The following is an 18134-nucleotide window of genomic DNA, read 5'->3' as shown; positions in this document are numbered from 1 at the left end:
AAGGGAGTCTTCGGAGTCAAATTTTGACATTCTTATGTTTTAGGATCTTTTCTAAGGTAGATTAGTATACTTACCGAAATCGCTGAAATCTAAATTGGTTTGAAGATTATCGTTACTCTTTTGACAATTTGAACACTATAAATGTAACAAATTTAAAACAAATAAACAATGTTGATTACATTTTACAGGCTCATTCGTTTAATATTACACAACTTTAGAGACCAAGATGGGAGTTTTCGCTGCTTTAAAGACCAGTGGGGCGTAGTCCGGATGGATTTTCGAAATAAGAATAGGCCGGTATTCATTCAAAGAACGGTAAAAATGTCTATTTAAAATTTCAGTACAATCGGTTGAGTAGTTTACGTGTAAGAAAATAAATAAAAAGGCACTTTTGAATTTATAATTTTATTACGATGAACGGAAAACAGCGATGGTTCTTATTTATGCCTGGTATAAATGTTTCAAGTTTGGCAAATGTCCAATTACCTTTCTTCAATAATGGATGTTGAATCAAGAATAGTATTTACATAAAGAGAGATACGGTAGCTTAATACGTCAAGCAATTTAATATTTTATACAATTTTGGTAGTTAATTCTATAAACAAGTTTAAATGTCTCCATTTCACAAATATGTTTGTCGAGTTGACATGAGAGAGAAAGATTGCTAAAAGTTTTACAACTTCCTCAAGCAATTTTGAGTGACTTACAACTGGTATAGCGGCTTTATTACTGTCAGTTTCCTGAGAAAACTGTTTAGCGCAGGATTTTCCGCCTCAAGAGGGTTAGCAAACACTTTAGAGTCTCAGGTCGCTAACATAAGTTTATTTTCAGAAACTATGTTAAGAGATTGTCATAAGAGATTGAAACAATCGTGTTCGTTTGTACGCGTGATATTCCGCCTGAAGGAGTTAGCAAACACTTTAGAGTCTCAGGTCGGTAACATAAGTTTATTTTCAGAAACTATGTTAAGAGATTGTCATAAGAGATTGAAACAATCGTGTTCGTTTGTACGCGTGATATTCCGAGAATCGTTTAGTAGCTTACGTGTTTGTAGTACTCATTTATCTCACGAAACGATCAGCAAAGAATGAGCAAACCTAATCACGAGACGATCAGCAAAGAATGAGCAAACCTAATCACGAGACGATCAGCAAAGAATGAGCAAACCTAATCACGAGACGATCAGCAAAGAATGAGCAAACCTAATAACGAGGAGATCAGCAAAGAATGATCAAACCTAATCTCGAGATGATTAGCAAAGAGTGAGCAAACCTACTCACGAGCCGATCAGCAAAGAATGAGCAAAACTAATCACGAGACTATTAACAAAGAAATGAGCAAACCTAATCACGAGACGATCAGCAAAGAATGAGCAAACCTAATCACGATACGTTCAGCAAAGAATGAGCAAACCTAATCACGAGACGATCAGCAAAGAATGAGCAAACCTAATCACGAGACGATCAGCAAAGAATGAGCAAACCTAATCACGAGACGATCAGCAAAGAATGAGCAAACCTAATCACGAGACGATCAGCAAAGAATGAGCAAACCTAATCACGAGACGATCAGCAAAGAATGAGCAAACCTAATCACGAGACGATCAGCAAAGAATGAGCAAACCTAATCACGAGACGATCAGCAAAGAATGAGCAAACCTAATCACGAGATGATCAGCAAAGAATGAGCAAACCTAATCACGAGCCGATCAGCAAAGAATGAGCAAACCTAATCACGAGACGATCAGCAAAGAAATGAGCAAACCTAATCACGAGACGATCAGTAAAGAATGAGCAAACCTAATCACGATACGATCAGCAAAAACATTAGCAAACCTAATCACGAGACGATCAGCAAAGAATGAACAAACCTAATCACAAGAGGATCAGCAAAGAATGAGCAAACCTAATCACGAGACGATCAGCAAAGAGTGAGCAAACCTAATCACGAGACGATCAGCAAAGAATGAGAAAACCTAATTACGAGACGATCAGCAAAGAATGAGCAAACCTACTCACGAGACGATCAGCAAAGAAGGGGCAAACCTACTCACGAGACGATCAGCAAAGAAGGGGCAAACCTACTCACGAGACGATCAGCAAAGAAGGGGGAAACCTACTCACGAGACGACAGCAACGAATGAGCAAACCTACTCACGAGACGATCAGCAAAGTATGGGCAAACGTAATTATATGTACTGTTTTCCTTTCATCCCCTTCCATCAACTTTAAGCACAGAAAAAATTTGATTCTTAATAACATCCCGTCATTTAACTAGCGCAGTTGAACATTGTACTGAACACATAATATGACCACACTACAGTAGGGACCACTAAAGAGTACATTTGAGGGAGGAGCCTATTTGGCGCGTGACCTTGAAATAGCCAATGAGGACTGGACTAAGTACACTAGTTTGAGGTTTGTACAGTACAACACTGTGTCAACGGTCTGTGTCGACCACAGTGCGCTGTGTCATGGGGCAGTTGATGTGTTGCCCCAACTGCACCCTTTCGTGGCCCCTACTGTAATTATATTGCCACTCACTGTTTCTGTGAGCATTTCAACATTTCGGATTTAAACAAAACTTAGGTCTACTTCATTTTTGGAAGAGAGGAAAACGTGTTCTAGGTAGAGTCTTGGAGGTAACGAGAAAAGAGTCTTAATTTTTCCTTAAAGTAGAGTTGGTTGAAATTGACTTTTCGAATCTCCATTTTGGTTGTGTACAAGTTCAGAATATCAATTCATATTAATATTCAAACACTTTATCAGCTTCTGTACTCAAATGACGTTTATGAATAGATCGCGGTCAGTACTTTAGAGTGTAGATAGTAGCAGCAATACACAATCGTAATCTCTGTATGTTACAATCTATAGATATATATTACCGGTCGATACGCGGATAGTATTTCATATCCTTCGCAAGCCTTATATGATTACTTCCGTCTCCAGTTAAATAACACTTATAGTTTGTTTAGAACGTAAATTATGTTTAACAGCTGTGTGTGTGTGTGTGTGTGTGTGTGTGTGTGTGTGTGTGTGTGTGTGTGTGTGTGTAAAACAGTTACTACTACGTTAGATTCCATGTTTATTGTACAGAACAGAGTGTCCGTAAAAACGTGGAAAACGTAACATTTTTACCAATTGGCTGTAAGAAAACTGTTCACAATATTCTTATTAAATTTATGTATTTAGTTGGAAATCATCGCAATTGATTTTAATGCTAGTTTAGGTTTTCTTAGTTACTGATATTTTTGGGCCAAGTCGTGTTTGAAAATTAGGGAGGGGAATAATGATAATAACAAAAATGAATACCTTCTTTTAAGGAACAAGTAATTGAACACGTTTTTTATAAAAGTAACTTACTGTTTATATGTTTAGTAGAAAGAATTTTGTAATAGTCGAGGCTAAATAAAATTAAAATTAAAAACAAATTAATTTAATTTTTAACTTTAAATAATAATTACATATAAGGTTTAATTTATTATTACAATAATGAATAAATTTTTCGAGTATAAAACTAGACAAAAAGGTAGGTTAAAGCCTATTTTTTTAATGATTTACCATGGATAAATTAGAATAACCTATGCAATTTGAATGAGAATCAAAATGAACTATTCGATTATAACTCCCCAACTAACAGTGCAAGCAAAAGGTTGTTTAGCATTTGCATACACCTATTGTGAACCGTTCTTTTTAAAACATTATAAATAACTTCGTGATTAAATTTATTTACGTTAGGATTCAGAATTTATTCAAAATATCGTAATATTTATAGTTGTACTGTCCGTTATAATGGGCAGTATCAGTGAGGTGGTCAGGATTGTTCGACAAGACTTGTGAGTTAGATCCAACTGTCATACAACTTTAACCCAACTTTGACCAAGAAATTAAAGTTATAATCACTGTTATCTAGTAAATTTGTGACTAACCCATATTAATTATAAATTTGTTGCTCACTAGAAACCAACAGGTTGAAAAACAAGATTTATTTTTCAGTAAGATATTTTTCTAGATATTTGCATAAATTTCAGTTAGAGATCTGTAGAGATTGCGAGACTGACAGTTTGATGAGATCATAGCACACTACGGGTGAGATTCGGCACAAAGTAATCAACCTTTACCAGCAGATTATCGATTGGACTCTTGTCTATCAGTGAAAGCCAGTTCTACTCCTACCGCTAGAATATTTGTTTTCATGAAATATTTTGCCAATGCTGTTCAGATGATCTTGAAATGAGGCAAGTTGTTTATGCCTGAAACGTTGTAATGGTTTGTTGATTCCAGATTTGATATTGTTGGATGGATTTTTTTTTGGATTTCAATTATTAAGTTTGTTTTCAAAAACTGCTACTAACTGCTCAACCTTGACTGTCCAACAATGAACCTGGAGTTCAAAGCGAGACAAGAGTAGAGCTGAGCGAAGACTAAGAACCAAAGATGGTGCAGTGTGTTATTTACTCTCTGTTTTCGAACTATCCTATTTTCTCATCACACAACTAATAATGAAAATAATAACAATTTATATATTGCGTACAAAATAAAAACAATGTTATAAGAATCGTTAATTTGCTTTAGCTAAATTTTCAATTCATTCTAGCGTTAATGTCTCTTTTAAACGTACAATTCACTCTCTCTCATTCATTCAAATTTATCCACCACTTCCCCGGCCAGTCAACCAATTGAGAGGTCTCCCCATCGTGTGCCATAAACTCCTGTATGACACTAAAAACGCGTGTGTAGTCAGTGTTGTTTTTCAACGAGTTTTAAATGTTTTTATGGGACACTTTTGATCGAGTTCGGCAAGTTGTTGACAATTCGAACTCCTGCCTGAGAAGGTGCTACCGCTCATGAGCTACCGTCCTGTGTCTCCCACCGATTTTGTGTTTCACTGATTGATGTCAAATTTCCGGAAATTTTCTTCACAATCCTTCCATCGTCAAATACATACTTTAAACGAAGATTTCTTCTTGTGATTTTGAGTTGAGACAGAGAGTCGTGTCATCTGCGTACTGGACGAGTCGCCCTTGTTGTGCCGATGAACCAACATTATTTACGTACATTAAGAGGAGTAATGAAAATAAAGTTTCAGCATCAAAAAGTATTCATGACTATGTACTCACTGGTGTGACCCACAGTGCACGCAACGATCAGGAGTGCGAGACCGAGTCCGAAGAGAGAGTGGAAGGTCGCAGCGTACAGAGCATCCAAGAGTCGACTGTGGGCCTCGGAACGGTCATGGAACAGTGAGCCACTCCAGTAAACCACCAAGCAACAGATAAACCCTGTCAGCTGGAGTGTCCAGGTCCACCGCTGGAGACAGACAACATGGAAGCGTTAGAGAAGAAAATCTTGAGTTGGCTTGTAAAATTTAAATGCAGTCCATCCGGTAGATCTTGAGTGAGCATTATTTTTTACGATAGGCTAAGCTATTCAAATATGTTGGTCGTGTGCATTCAACTGTCCTAGAAGGTCTCTTGTCAAGCATGAATGGCTTCAGGGTGTGGCATTTGACCCGTTTATCAATAAAAGCAAGGTGATCATATAACCAAAACTGAATGATTTGGAGTTTACGTAAACATAAACACTACACTGTACCGGATTACTCATTTATCCACATCACAATTTGATGATATTATGTTATAATAAGATTGTTTTTTTATCCAATAAAAGGAGTATTAGTCGAATTAATACAAAGAACCTGAATTGGACATTCACCTTCTCTCTTCAGACAGAAAACACATTTTATAAGTAAGCAATATGAGTAGGTTCTAAAAACATTGTGAATTTCGGAAAGAAACAATTATGACACATGTTGGTAAAAATCATGTTATTCTGCCAAATAATTATTTGTTAGTTATTTTTTAACAAAGCTTGGACCAAATAAATCGAAACTATTTTGTTGTTCTCTTAGGACAAGAAGTTTAGAAATTTCACTTTGTCCTAAAAGGACCTCTGCGCTGATTCCGAAGTGACAGGATATTTCGCATGGAAGGGGGGGGGGTTGTGGCCGCCTCCTGTCGAGATCCACGTGGAGGGATTTTGGGCGTTAATCTCAGTCTTGTCTCCTTAGAAGGAGAGGCCAGCTCTGTACACGACTCTCTATATGGACAGGAGCTCCACGCCCTTATGTTTAGGCTAGCAAATCCCTTATTTTAGGGAGCCTCACCAATTTCAACAGTCATCTTCTGCAGTAGAATAGATCTATCGATTTACCCTTGCACCCCAACATCTTGAAATTTGCGGTTAGTAATGTTCCGTTCCTGTATATCCCTAGGGTTGCCCAGATTCAAGTGACACAGCGGTTTTTTTCTGTACCCCATTTAGGTTCAACTGGAAGGTATATAAACCAACTACAGGTAAACCGCTTACAAAAAGACACTAGGCGATTTGAGTTCACGCAGGGTGGGGTAAATAACCCTCCGCCACTGTGATGCCGCCTTCTCCCAGTATCCCCACCACTGCTCGGCACTCACCCGCTTGCTCTATCCCCTGACCTGGCCAATGCCAAATAGCGGCTAACCTCTCACCAAAATGCAAGCTCCCTGGATTCGCCAATGGCTGCTTTAGTCTGTTCGATTAATATTTAAAGCTATACACTAAAATACAATATACTTATAGAATAGGTAAATAGCTGCAGTGTAAACAAAATGGCGAGACACGACCCTCACAGCTGAAAATCAGACACTACTGCGCGTGGCTGCTCAGATATATGCTTCTGCGCAGGTTTCTTTGCGGTTTATTTATAGCAGTCAACTCTCCTATGTAATCGAAATTATTTACTTAGATTCCTAAAATTATTTACTATCTTCTTGTGGAAACACTCTTGAAGTCGTTGGTACGTTGTCAATCAATAGAAGTTTTATTTTTTTCAACTAAGCGAATTAAGTCGCCTCAAATAATAGCTAGCTAATTACACTTAAAACTAACTGATCTTGTTAATTTAAAAGCACCAATCACCTTATTGATCGGATGGTTCCTGTGTTCATAAGCGTAGCAGCCCGCTAGTAGACCCATGACGTAGGATGTGCCGCGGTAGTGACCTTGGGAGTACACAGAGGTGAAAAGGTCGTGGTGCCGTGGATTAGTCCAAAAACTAAAAAAGTAAACTAACAACTCTAAATAAATTTGTATTAATAAGACAAAACAGCATTTTTACTAAAGTTTATTACAATTTAAATAAGTTTTCCAACGTAATATTAACTCAAAGAAATTATATTTTTTATTACATAATTTCTTGTAATTGTTCATTTGTAAGGGAATATCGCTTATACATAACTATATTTTTCATCAATCACGCATGTATTTTGATAACGAAAAACGTATTTAACTAATTTCTGATTTGTACTATTTATGTAGGAATTTAGAAACTGCAATAAATCAGCATTAAAATAATTTAAGAATTAACATATATTCCTCGTCTGTGTAAAATATAAATTTATTAATTGAAAGGGCTGGTACAGCAAAAAGGCAAAAATATTGGTTTTTTTCTACGGTTATTTCTAAACACAACTTTACATAGATTACTGTGGTAATCCCATTGTTTACACACACATTTATTAGTAAAAAACGGAAATAATTTATTATTAATTGTTTTAGTCAAACGAGAATGGGTCCACAAGATAGAGTCCATGGAAAGAAGTTAAATTACAAAAGAATAATTTATTGAACATGGGCAAAAGCGGTTATTAATTAGACTTAAAATGTTGAAAAAGAAAAACAAATTTCGAGTAACGGCTGATCTTTTGTAGAAAAAAACCAATTAATTGACAGCTCGTGATTAGCTTGAGTTTGTTACTTAAATGCAATTAATCAGAGAGAAAAGTGGTGATCTAAAATAACATGATAAAGGATGTTTAGCCAGTTTAGAATCACAAGCCAAATTAATAGATGTTATAACAATTAACTATTAAAAGAAATTAATAATATATAGGATAATATACATATGGATATTTTAACAAGTTATACAATTTTATAATCAGACAATCAACCCAAAATCACTTCAGAGATTCCTTCGAAATACAGGATATCGTTATGCATAAACTGAACTAAAAATCCGAAATAAAAAAAAAACATTATGAAATACTCTATTGTTGTACTCTATTAGAATAAATGTATAGTTATCTTATGAAAAATGCCTTGAGTTTTCATTACGAGTTTCTCGTCTTTTAAGTACTAATATGGATTATTTGAGGAACTTAATTCTTACTCTTTGAAGAAGAGCAAAGTAGGCGCCCGATCGTAGAGGTAAGTACCAAAGAAGGCAGCGAGAGTGGATGCTACGAACACAACTGCTATTACAAAAAGACCCAGGCGCTTCTGTCTCTGCAGCAGGAACACGAGCAAAGTCGCAACCACGAAGAGCTGGAAGTCACATGAGATGTACCACGACTGGAGAAGGCACTGGAACACGAAGGTCAATTATACATAAAGGGTTTTCTGAGACATGCATTGAAACATCAAGATAGTGGTATTGAAGGTCAAGATAGTGGTATTGAAGGTGAAGACAGTGGTATTCAAGGTCAAGATAGTGGTATTGAAGGTCAAGATAGTGGTATTCAAGGTCAAGATAGTGGTGTTGAAGGTCAAGATAGTGGTATTCAAGGTCAAGATAGTGGTGTTGAAGGTCAACTAATTGATTGTTGGTCGTAGTTACCATGTTGTCTGTGTTGACGTAAGTGTTGATGAAGAGAAGGTTGGCCCACCAATTCTGCCTGCAAGCCCCTTGCTCCACATCCATGAACATGTTCCAGATAGGGCCATTTCCTAGTTGCCGCAGGAGGGTGGCGTAGAAGAACACTACCACTGCGTACGTAGGCACCAGCCTGCACAATTTTTAGTTACTTACGGAAAAGTTCTTGCAGTGTAAAGTTTGGGGTATATGCTTCTAGGACTTTTCAGTAGATTTTTGTATATAAATATTGAAATTAATAAAATAAGAAACACAGAACCCTTAAACAATTCTGAAATCTGGAGTCATTTTCGTCTAAAGGAATCCAAAAATAGTCTGTGACAAAGGAGCTCAAAACGAACTCTTTGCATCGTTTCGACATCAGATACACCTAGACTACAGAGAGTCAAGTCAATCAAGTCTGCAACAGTATCAGGTTTCAGATGTTGCACGTAAGAAGAAGATGAACTGGAGCGATAACGAACACTCGCATTGAACGAACCTTTCCTGTGTTATGTAAACGACTCTGTTGCTCCACTGTGCTTTGGGATCGAGTCAGTTAACATCATAGTGCACTCATTTGTGCACCTGATGAGACAATGAGAATACCTATCCACTTAGACTCCACTACATTCTGTAGTCTAGGTGTTTCTTATGTCGAAACGATGGAAGGAGTTTATTTTGAGCTTCTTCGTTCTTAGTCACCAAATATTTTGTGATCCCTTTAGACGAACATGACTCCAGATTTAAGGAGTCAAGTCTACGATAGCATCACATTTCAGATGCTGCACATAAGAGAAAGGTGAACTGAAGCTAGATTCAACATTCAAATTAAATCAACTGTTTCTACCATAGCTGCGTTATGTATATTAGAACACTAATAATTAATCACTAATGCCAGGGAATTTAAAACATTGTCTAACAAAACAAATACGGTAACTAATGAGCAATTGGTATTTTCTTTTATTTCTCTTTTAATTGAAAAACGTACAGTAGTGGAATAATTATTCTACCATAAAGTATTTTATACATTATCTTTGGTTAAATTTGGGAAATCGTTCATATAGGTTTCTTAATTTGAGAAGCGATTAGATTAAAATACCACATATCGTGCATTATTCTTAAAAATTGATGAGGCACTTGCGGACCCCATTACACATGGAGATGGAATCCCTAAATGCAAGCTACTACTTGTGCACAAGCATTGGATTTCAGATGCTGCACGTAAGAGAAAGGTGAACTCAACATTTGCAGCATAGGATTGTTAGACCAAAATTACAACAAGATGCTACTAAAGTAAAATCTTTATACAAAAAACTTCTTTTTACAGGAAAAAGGATTTTTTCCGGACATTTTTCATCGTTCAGTGATACAATGATTTTTTGTAAATGTCCGAAATAATCATCTTTTATTCACACTCCTTCCATCGTCAAAAGCAAACTTCAAATAAAGAATTGTTTTTGCAGGTTAATATAATTTCCTAGTATTGGGAGGAATCTTGCGGCCATCAGCAGATAAAAATTAGGTTTTGTTAAAAATAAAATAACTCGATGGTATTAAAATCACAAAATATTTACTTGGGTTTCACAAGTTGTTCGATTCAATAAATCTTGTTCAAGTGAAATAAATAACCACCATGCACTAGAATAAGCGATATTGTATAATACATTTTAATTATTCCAAACAATTATTACATCACGTTCGATACGGAGCAGTTTACTAACCTGCAAAGTCTGTAGAAGTAAACCTTCAATGGGCTTACGTAACGTTTGTGGAGCTGCGCATAGTAGAGGATCGATACTAAGAATGCCGACATAAAGAAGAAGATGTCAACAAACAGGTCCACGTGATCAGCCCATATCGAGAACCAGGAGTCGACAAACATCTGTAGAAATAGAACAAATGGTATACTTTAACTTTATATTTGATCCTTAGTGTAAATTACTTTATTCTACTTATACTAATAACACACTATACAGTACTCTACTCTTCAAAAGTGTTGTATGTATTATTAGTAATGTACTTAGTTTGAACAAGACATGCTGTAGGAGGACGCCAAATTGCGTGCAAAATCTCATGTTTATGGGTAGCTAGTTCAATTCTCCTGATATTCCATGGGCAGATAGACAAACAGACAGGCAAAATATAAATCCTTTACACCCCCAGACTGACCGTTAATCGGCCAAGTACTATATGAAGGAACACCGTCTTCAAAATGGATGTTGGGAATGTTGGATATATAAAACTATGCACACTTAACATGCAACATTTGAAGTCAATACGTCAATTAATTTTGGAGATATAGAGAGACACATTTTTCCAACACACCAAGTGACAGGCTTAGGTGATCCAGTTATCACAACTATTCTTACAGATGAATTGTTACTCACCTTCTCAACACTTCGGTAATTGGTAACATGCATGAGCATGAAGTGGGAGCCAAAACGGTGGCCCATGACGACAAAGAAGAATGCGAAGCAATGAAGACCGTATAGAGCACTCAAGTCAACCCCTAGCACAGGCTGATCTGCACGCAGGAGACTGTACCAGCCTTGGCGGGCAGAGAGGCATTGGCTTATTGAACCTGCAATTGGAATACGGTTAACATTGTAGAACAAGAACAAAAAGGTCTATGTTACTGATATACATAAGGTAGCTATGGTAGGGAGGGTTGATCCAATTGTACTTTGAGTTTAGCTCCAGTTCACCTTCCTGTTATTGCAGCGTCTGGTATCTGAAGCTCTCTCAAACTTGACTCCTGGAATTTGGAGTCATGTTGGTCTGAAGACATGCAAAGAAAGTCGACGACGAAGAAGCTCAAAATGAAACATTTACATTTACAGAGACACATATAAAGTTGTACATCAGTGCACTCAGTTGTGTACCTGATGAGACAATGAGACTGCCACTTCATCTATTTATATGTGTCTCTGATGTCTAAACGATGTAAATGTTTCATTTTGAGCTTCTTCGTCGTCGACTTTCTTTGGATCTCTTCAGACGAACATGACTCCAGATTCCAGGAGTCAAGTCTGAGACAGCGTCAGATACCAGACGCAGCAATAAAAAGAAAGGTGAACTGGAGCTAAACTCTAAATTAAATTACTAATATAGTTTAAAAGAAATTTTAATAACGATTAAAAGAAGTAAGATTGCGGTGATTAAAGCAGTTTTCGATTGGAATTTTATTTTAAAGAAAATTTTGGTCCCCACCCTTTAAAATAAAATTTCTGAAGACATAAAAATTTAATTTTGTACTATTCCACAAGGAGTAGTAAGAATTTGATCAGAATTTTATTTTTAATCATATCATAATCAGTCTTAACGAAAAACAGTTGCGGATAAGAATATTGATTTTTCTCAATGTGTACATGAAATGACTAGATGGAATGACGATTTTATGTATAAAACACTTCATTTACTTAGGACAATGATTATCGAAAATTTAGTTTAAACAAACCATCCCTAATTAAGAATATAACTTTATAAAATAAAAATCCTTACCGGAGGTTTCTTGTACATACTCTAAATGTGTCTGGCCATTTTTATTTAGACGTCATTAAAGATTGTCTAAATTGTCTATTTTATATGCCTACAAATCTCGTAGAGAGATCAAGAAAGGGATCTGTACATTTTTTGTCTACAGGAATCCTAAAGGGGATTATACCAATATTTCCCAACAAATTCACATTTCTGTTGGGAATTATTTTCACATGTTCCACCTTAATTTCTGTTCTCTTAAGGTCTTTCTCTAGAGTAGTTTCCTTCTTCAAAGACATTGCAGTCATCATTGATTTCCAAAATTTATCACTCTGATTTTATTAGACATTTTACTTCAAAAGAGTTAGATAACAGCAGTATTTTAAACATCCCTTAATTAATCTTCAACTCCTCTGCTTTGCAGATTAACCCGTGACTTGTGCTCCATTTGACCATCGTTTTGCAATCTTAAACCTTTTAAAAGTTTTAAGTCGTACAAAAAAATTACTCTTTTTTATATTTGGGTAACACAATTTCATTGAGTCAAACACACATCGCTTGTATTACCATCGTGAATACAAATCAAATCAAATCAAATCAGATTTTTATTGCCGGAACATTCTATAATGCATGGCAAAAGTCAACTTTTTACTTGCTAGAATTTTGTCATACACCCCACAATAGATCTCATTCAGACATACAATTTACAAATTTACATACATCAATTCATTCGCCAATGATTCCCACTTCCAGCGACGGATTCAGTCAGTCTTTTTAATTGGTGGTCTCCCAATCAAATGCTAAAAAACTCGTCTACATTATAAAATGCTTGTGACACTAAAAAGCGTTTCAAACGAGTCTTTAACACCTTGGGCGTTGGAGCGTTTTTTATTGAATTTGGTAATTTGTTGACGAAATGAACACCTGCCTGTGAAGGCAAGCGTTCATAAACCACCGTTCTGTGTCTACCAGTTCGGTAGTTATCTCTGCCTCTAGTCTCATACGCATGTATGTCCCGGCCATTCGTCATGGTACATTTAGACATACAAAACAGAGTTGTTTCCAAGATGTAGAGACTGGGCAGCGTCAACAGTTGTAAATTTTTGAAGGCTTCCTTGCACGACTCTCCAAATTTCAACAGAGCGATAATGCGGATCGCTTGTTTTTGCAGCTTGAACACTCTCATAAATTGGTTGGTACCTCAAAAACCTGCGATCATTATCCTGAATTTTACATGATCTCAGCGCGTTTGGAAGTCAGTTAGTAAGAATAATCAGGAAAATTAGGAGGATCAATGTTTTGATTAGTAAAGTACAAAGTCGTAACCAGCGAGAGGATCCAAGGGGTCCGGACCCCGAAATATTTAATTTTTTTCAATTACTTTTTTTAACAAAATATTATTATTATTTAATGATTCAGTATTACTGACATGTACTGCTGAAAGATCGTTCTCAACATTGTCACGGGTGAAGTAAGTTTTAAAGAACAAAATGGGGAATAAGCGGTTGACTGCAATTGCTATAATTCTGTCCACTACAAAAAATATCAGTAGTCAATTGACCCCCTCTCCTCAATTTGTTACCTTTCTACGTGGTAACGTGGATCAAAACAATCATTGTAGATTTCTATTCAAGTATTTAGATACAATATTATAGTTGTATTTATGAATATTTAATATATAATAAACATAATTTTAAAAGAATTTCGGTAAGGAACATGCATATCATGCAATTAAATTATAACACCAAATATAAAAAACTAAAAGCTTTAAAACATTTCAAATATATTCTATAACTGTTTACCCTTGTCAGTAGGACAACGTTCAGCAAGAAATTTATTAATGAAGAATATTTTCCAAATTGAAGAAAGAATGACTAATTGAAATGGAAAAGTAATAAATAAGATTTGCTGACTTATCTGACTTTAAAATTATGCATACATTACGTTGGTTTTATTGAGAAAGAAACATTTTAATACGTAAACTCGTAATATATGTTTTAAAGTAGGCTAATTAATAGATAATTGTCAGTGTAGTGTAAAACTAAGTGTTCTTGAACTTACTTGGAGGAGACACGCGATCGTAGTCAAGCCTCGTGGTCAGGTCGTGTACGGTAGCTGCAATTACGACTACGACAGCAGTAACCATCATCGCACTGCAACGTCGTAAATTAACATTATAGTAGCTATATACATGAATATTGTCAATGAGAAGTGAGACTCCATTCAAACAACTGTTTGATGTCATCGCACTGCAACATTGTAAATTAACATTATAGTAGCTATATACATGAATATTGACAATGAGAAGTGAGACTCCACTCAAACAGCTGTTTGATTTCAACGCACTACAACGTCGTAAATTAACATTGTAGTGGGTATATACATGAATATTGACAATGAGAAGTGAGACTCCACTCAAACAGCTGTTTGATGTCGTCGCACTACAACGTCGTAAATTAACATTGTAGTGGGTATATACATGAATATTGACAATGAGAAGTGAGAGCTCTTTGATGTTGTAACTATTACACTGTGAAACAGAGAATTGAACGTTATTTACTTGACGTTGTAATATTGGTAAGAGTACCTGAATATTCTAGTTGTTGAGAGGTGGGGAATATTGAAACTACACAATATGTGTCTTGAAAACAACTGGAATATTAATAAAATAAGACAGTCTTCCAATGTCTATATTGTACTTACTACAAACAATACGCCAGATTTGATACTGAACAACATACTTAATGTTACCGCTTGTAGGAAAAACATCATGGCAAGTTATCTCTAATAAAGAAAAACAGTTTGGATACCGTCTAAAAACGGTTTGACCTCAACACCTCCCTCGATCTTAGACCTATTTGCTTCGCTCACTGTCCCATACACATGGGCATACCGATGTAAATTAGAACACTTCTTCACCTACCACCACTATATCTTGTGGTCTAGATTTCTTTGATGTAAAAACGGTGTAAAGAGTTCGTTTTGAGCTTCTTTATCAACGACTCTTTTTGGATCTCTTCAGACAAACATGACTCTAGATTTCAGGAGTCAAGACTGTAACAGCGTCAGATCCTAGACGATGCACTAAGAGGAGCTTAAATCAAAATTCACATGTAATCAATCCATCCCCCCGTAGCTACTGCATGTATAGAAAACTCCACCGTGCTTATAGATCTATCACATCGTAGTGCACTTATGATGAGACTATGAGAATACCTCTTCACCTAAATATAACATCACATTAAATCTTGTGGTCTAGATTGCTCTGACGTCAAAACGATGTAACGAGTTCATTTTGAGCTTCTTCGTCGCGCGGAATGTTTTGGACCTCTTCAGACTAACATGACTCCAGATTTCAGGAGTCAAGTCTGTAACAGAGTCAGATCCCAGATGGTGCACTAAGAGGAAGTTGAACTGGAGCTTAACTCAACATTCACATGAAAACATTCACTGATATCTCCCCAAATTGGCAATGGGGTTATAGAAGATATCCTGCCTTTTGCAAGCTAACTCAACCCTCATGTACATAAGAAAAAAATAACACATAATTATAATTTAGGAGCACTTGAAAAAATTACACTACTATATATCGAACCTGTTTTCCAATGTTTTATGTTTACTGGTCTCCCAAACTCCCCGAGCTCCGTCTGAAATTATGTAAATTAAATCTCTGACAGGGACAGTTATTTTCCACAGCCTAAGAAACAGGATAATGCAAATACTATGTAATTTATTAGAAGACAAGGATGGGATCTCTACACACGTATGCTAAAGATAACAAACACTTGTGTTTCACTGCTCTCAACACTGCATACTAAAATGACCTTCATCTGAATGAATCATTCTACTTGGTATACAACTATACACTTGCTACATCAATATAATGTGAGTGTACGTTCAGACCCATCATTACAGAGCAGTAGATTATGCATAGTATACGTCAATATTATTACATAACGATCATTCATGCGTTCAGCCAACACTATCTTGACCTTGGCTTCCCTGAAGGTTACCTAACAATTTGATCTCATAAGAACAGCTGATGCCTGCCTTAGATAGCTTTTATGGTTAAATAACATGGATATCCTGGCACTTGTATGAAACTCATGTCACAAAGCGAATGGATAAAAGTGTACGGTGTATTTTGTGTTGCTCTAATGTGTACTTTGTGCCATTCGATTTTAGTTCAGCCTTGTTATGTAAGTAAACTTGCTTTTCGAGATCCAGACACTTCTCTTCAGGTTAGTTATTTTTAGCCTAACGGGATTGAAAAACAGTTGTAAATGTAACTTTAGTTCGTTACGAAATTAACTTTATGGTGCAATATAGCAACAAACACTATTGTATAATGTTTACTGACACACAATAAAATCGTGTGAGCTCTTCGTTTGAAGTTTGTTTTTGAGGATGGAAGTATTGTGAAGAAACAGAATTTTCTGGATATCAGTTTAGTGATACAATATAATCAGTAACACAACGTTTCGGGATCTGCAATCTGATCTCTTCTTCAGGTAAATGACTAAATTAATGCATGACCATAATCTTGTGAGGGCACGCAGTGGTAGGACAGGAAAGAGATAATGAACGATGAGGAAAAAAGAAGTCATCTTAAGTAGAAAAAGAGATGATTGTAATGGGTAAACCTAAACTCCAAATAATGATGAATCTTCCACAATGGATGTGCGTAAAAAGTTGTTATTTCCAGCGTTTGTCGGTGAACATTACGGAAAATTGAGGAAAGTGCACGATAATGTTGATGTCACTTTAAGGATTATTTTTTCGAAACACTTAGAACCCACTTTGATTACAAAATTGTATGTTCTTATAGAGTGTTTAAAGTGACACATCCTGTGAGCGTTTAGTTAGGTTACGCTGAATGTAACGTTGCGTAGAAGTTTGATTATTTATTATTTGCATTATTACTTAATTCCCATATCCGTCGGATCAATATAGGTTTGTTATATAGATGTTAGAATATCTTTAATATATAACATAGTTTTTTTTAATACGGTTCAAAATGTTTTCTGAAAAGGTAATGATTAATGTGTTTAATACACAGAGTATTGGTATTTGAATTTAGTCATGTCTAATTAAGTGCCCCCGTCAAGTGCAGTTTTAAATGTAAAAGTATTTAAAAGATGTTGTTTTAATGAAATCTTAAATAATTAATTAGAGCTGCATACTCTCGCAGAAAATACCATACTTATGAACATCAATTAACTAAAAGTTACTTATTGAAACATTTAATGAATATGTAGTTAATGCTAAATACTTAAATTTACAAGTATTTTATTTTTATTTTATTTATTTATACTACACGGTATATATATATATATATATAAATATATATATATATATTAAATATAATTTCAATTAACATTGAATCGCAAAAAGTACTTGCTCCGCCGGGAGTCGAACCCGGATCTCTCATTTGCCGGGTGAATGTGCTACCATTACACCACAGAGCGCTTACTTTTTCCGATTCAATTATTTTGTAGTTTGGCCGTATCTGTCACATATGCGTTTTAATAAGCAAACTAACATATGATCGGAAGACCAAATACCTGTCAAACGACTTTTATTTGCATTAAATTATATAAATGGCAATAGCCTTATTTAATTTCAATTAACATTGAATCGCAAAAAGTACGAGTACTTGCTCCGCCGGGAGTCGAACCCGGATCTCTCACTTGCCGGGTGAATGTGCTACCATTACACCACAGAGCGCTTACTTTTTCCGATTCAATTATTTTGCATTTGTATATATATATATATATATATATATATATATATATATATATATATATATATATATATATCGTGTAGTATGTATTTATATATATTTGAATTCCGTTTATAAATGATTAGAACAAATCAATTTATTGTTTTAAATACAGGATCTGAAAGAAGTTTAATGTTTAAGTCATGATGTTTCGCAATACTTAGTATTTATTGAATACGAGTCTATCAACATATCTATTCATAAT

The 18134-nt window shown here is 35.5% G+C and overlaps 1 protein-coding gene across 1 annotated transcript in view; it reads right to left on the bottom strand.

Annotated features, from left to right (window-relative positions):
- LOC124356645 (nose resistant to fluoxetine protein 6-like) overlaps positions 1–18134 on the bottom strand; it is a 57124-nt gene that overhangs the window by 6072 nt on the left and 32918 nt on the right. Inside the window, exons 5-11 of the mRNA XM_046807771.1 lie at positions 14209–14300; positions 11058–11251; positions 10392–10552; positions 8653–8821; positions 8206–8399; positions 6957–7092; positions 5120–5309 (exon numbers count right to left, since the gene is read on the bottom strand). Coding sequence (XP_046663727.1) covers positions 5120–5309; positions 6957–7092; positions 8206–8399; positions 8653–8821; positions 10392–10552; positions 11058–11251; positions 14209–14300 — 1136 coding nt within the window. The remainder of the gene's footprint in view (positions 1–5119; positions 5310–6956; positions 7093–8205; positions 8400–8652; positions 8822–10391; positions 10553–11057; positions 11252–14208; positions 14301–18134) is intronic.

The sequence above is a fragment of the Homalodisca vitripennis genome, chromosome 3 (assembly GCF_021130785.1).
Source record: "Homalodisca vitripennis isolate AUS2020 chromosome 3, UT_GWSS_2.1, whole genome shotgun sequence".
Lineage (NCBI taxonomy): Eukaryota > Metazoa > Arthropoda > Insecta > Hemiptera > Cicadellidae > Homalodisca > Homalodisca vitripennis.
This window is presented reverse-complemented; position numbering and strand designations above follow the sequence as displayed.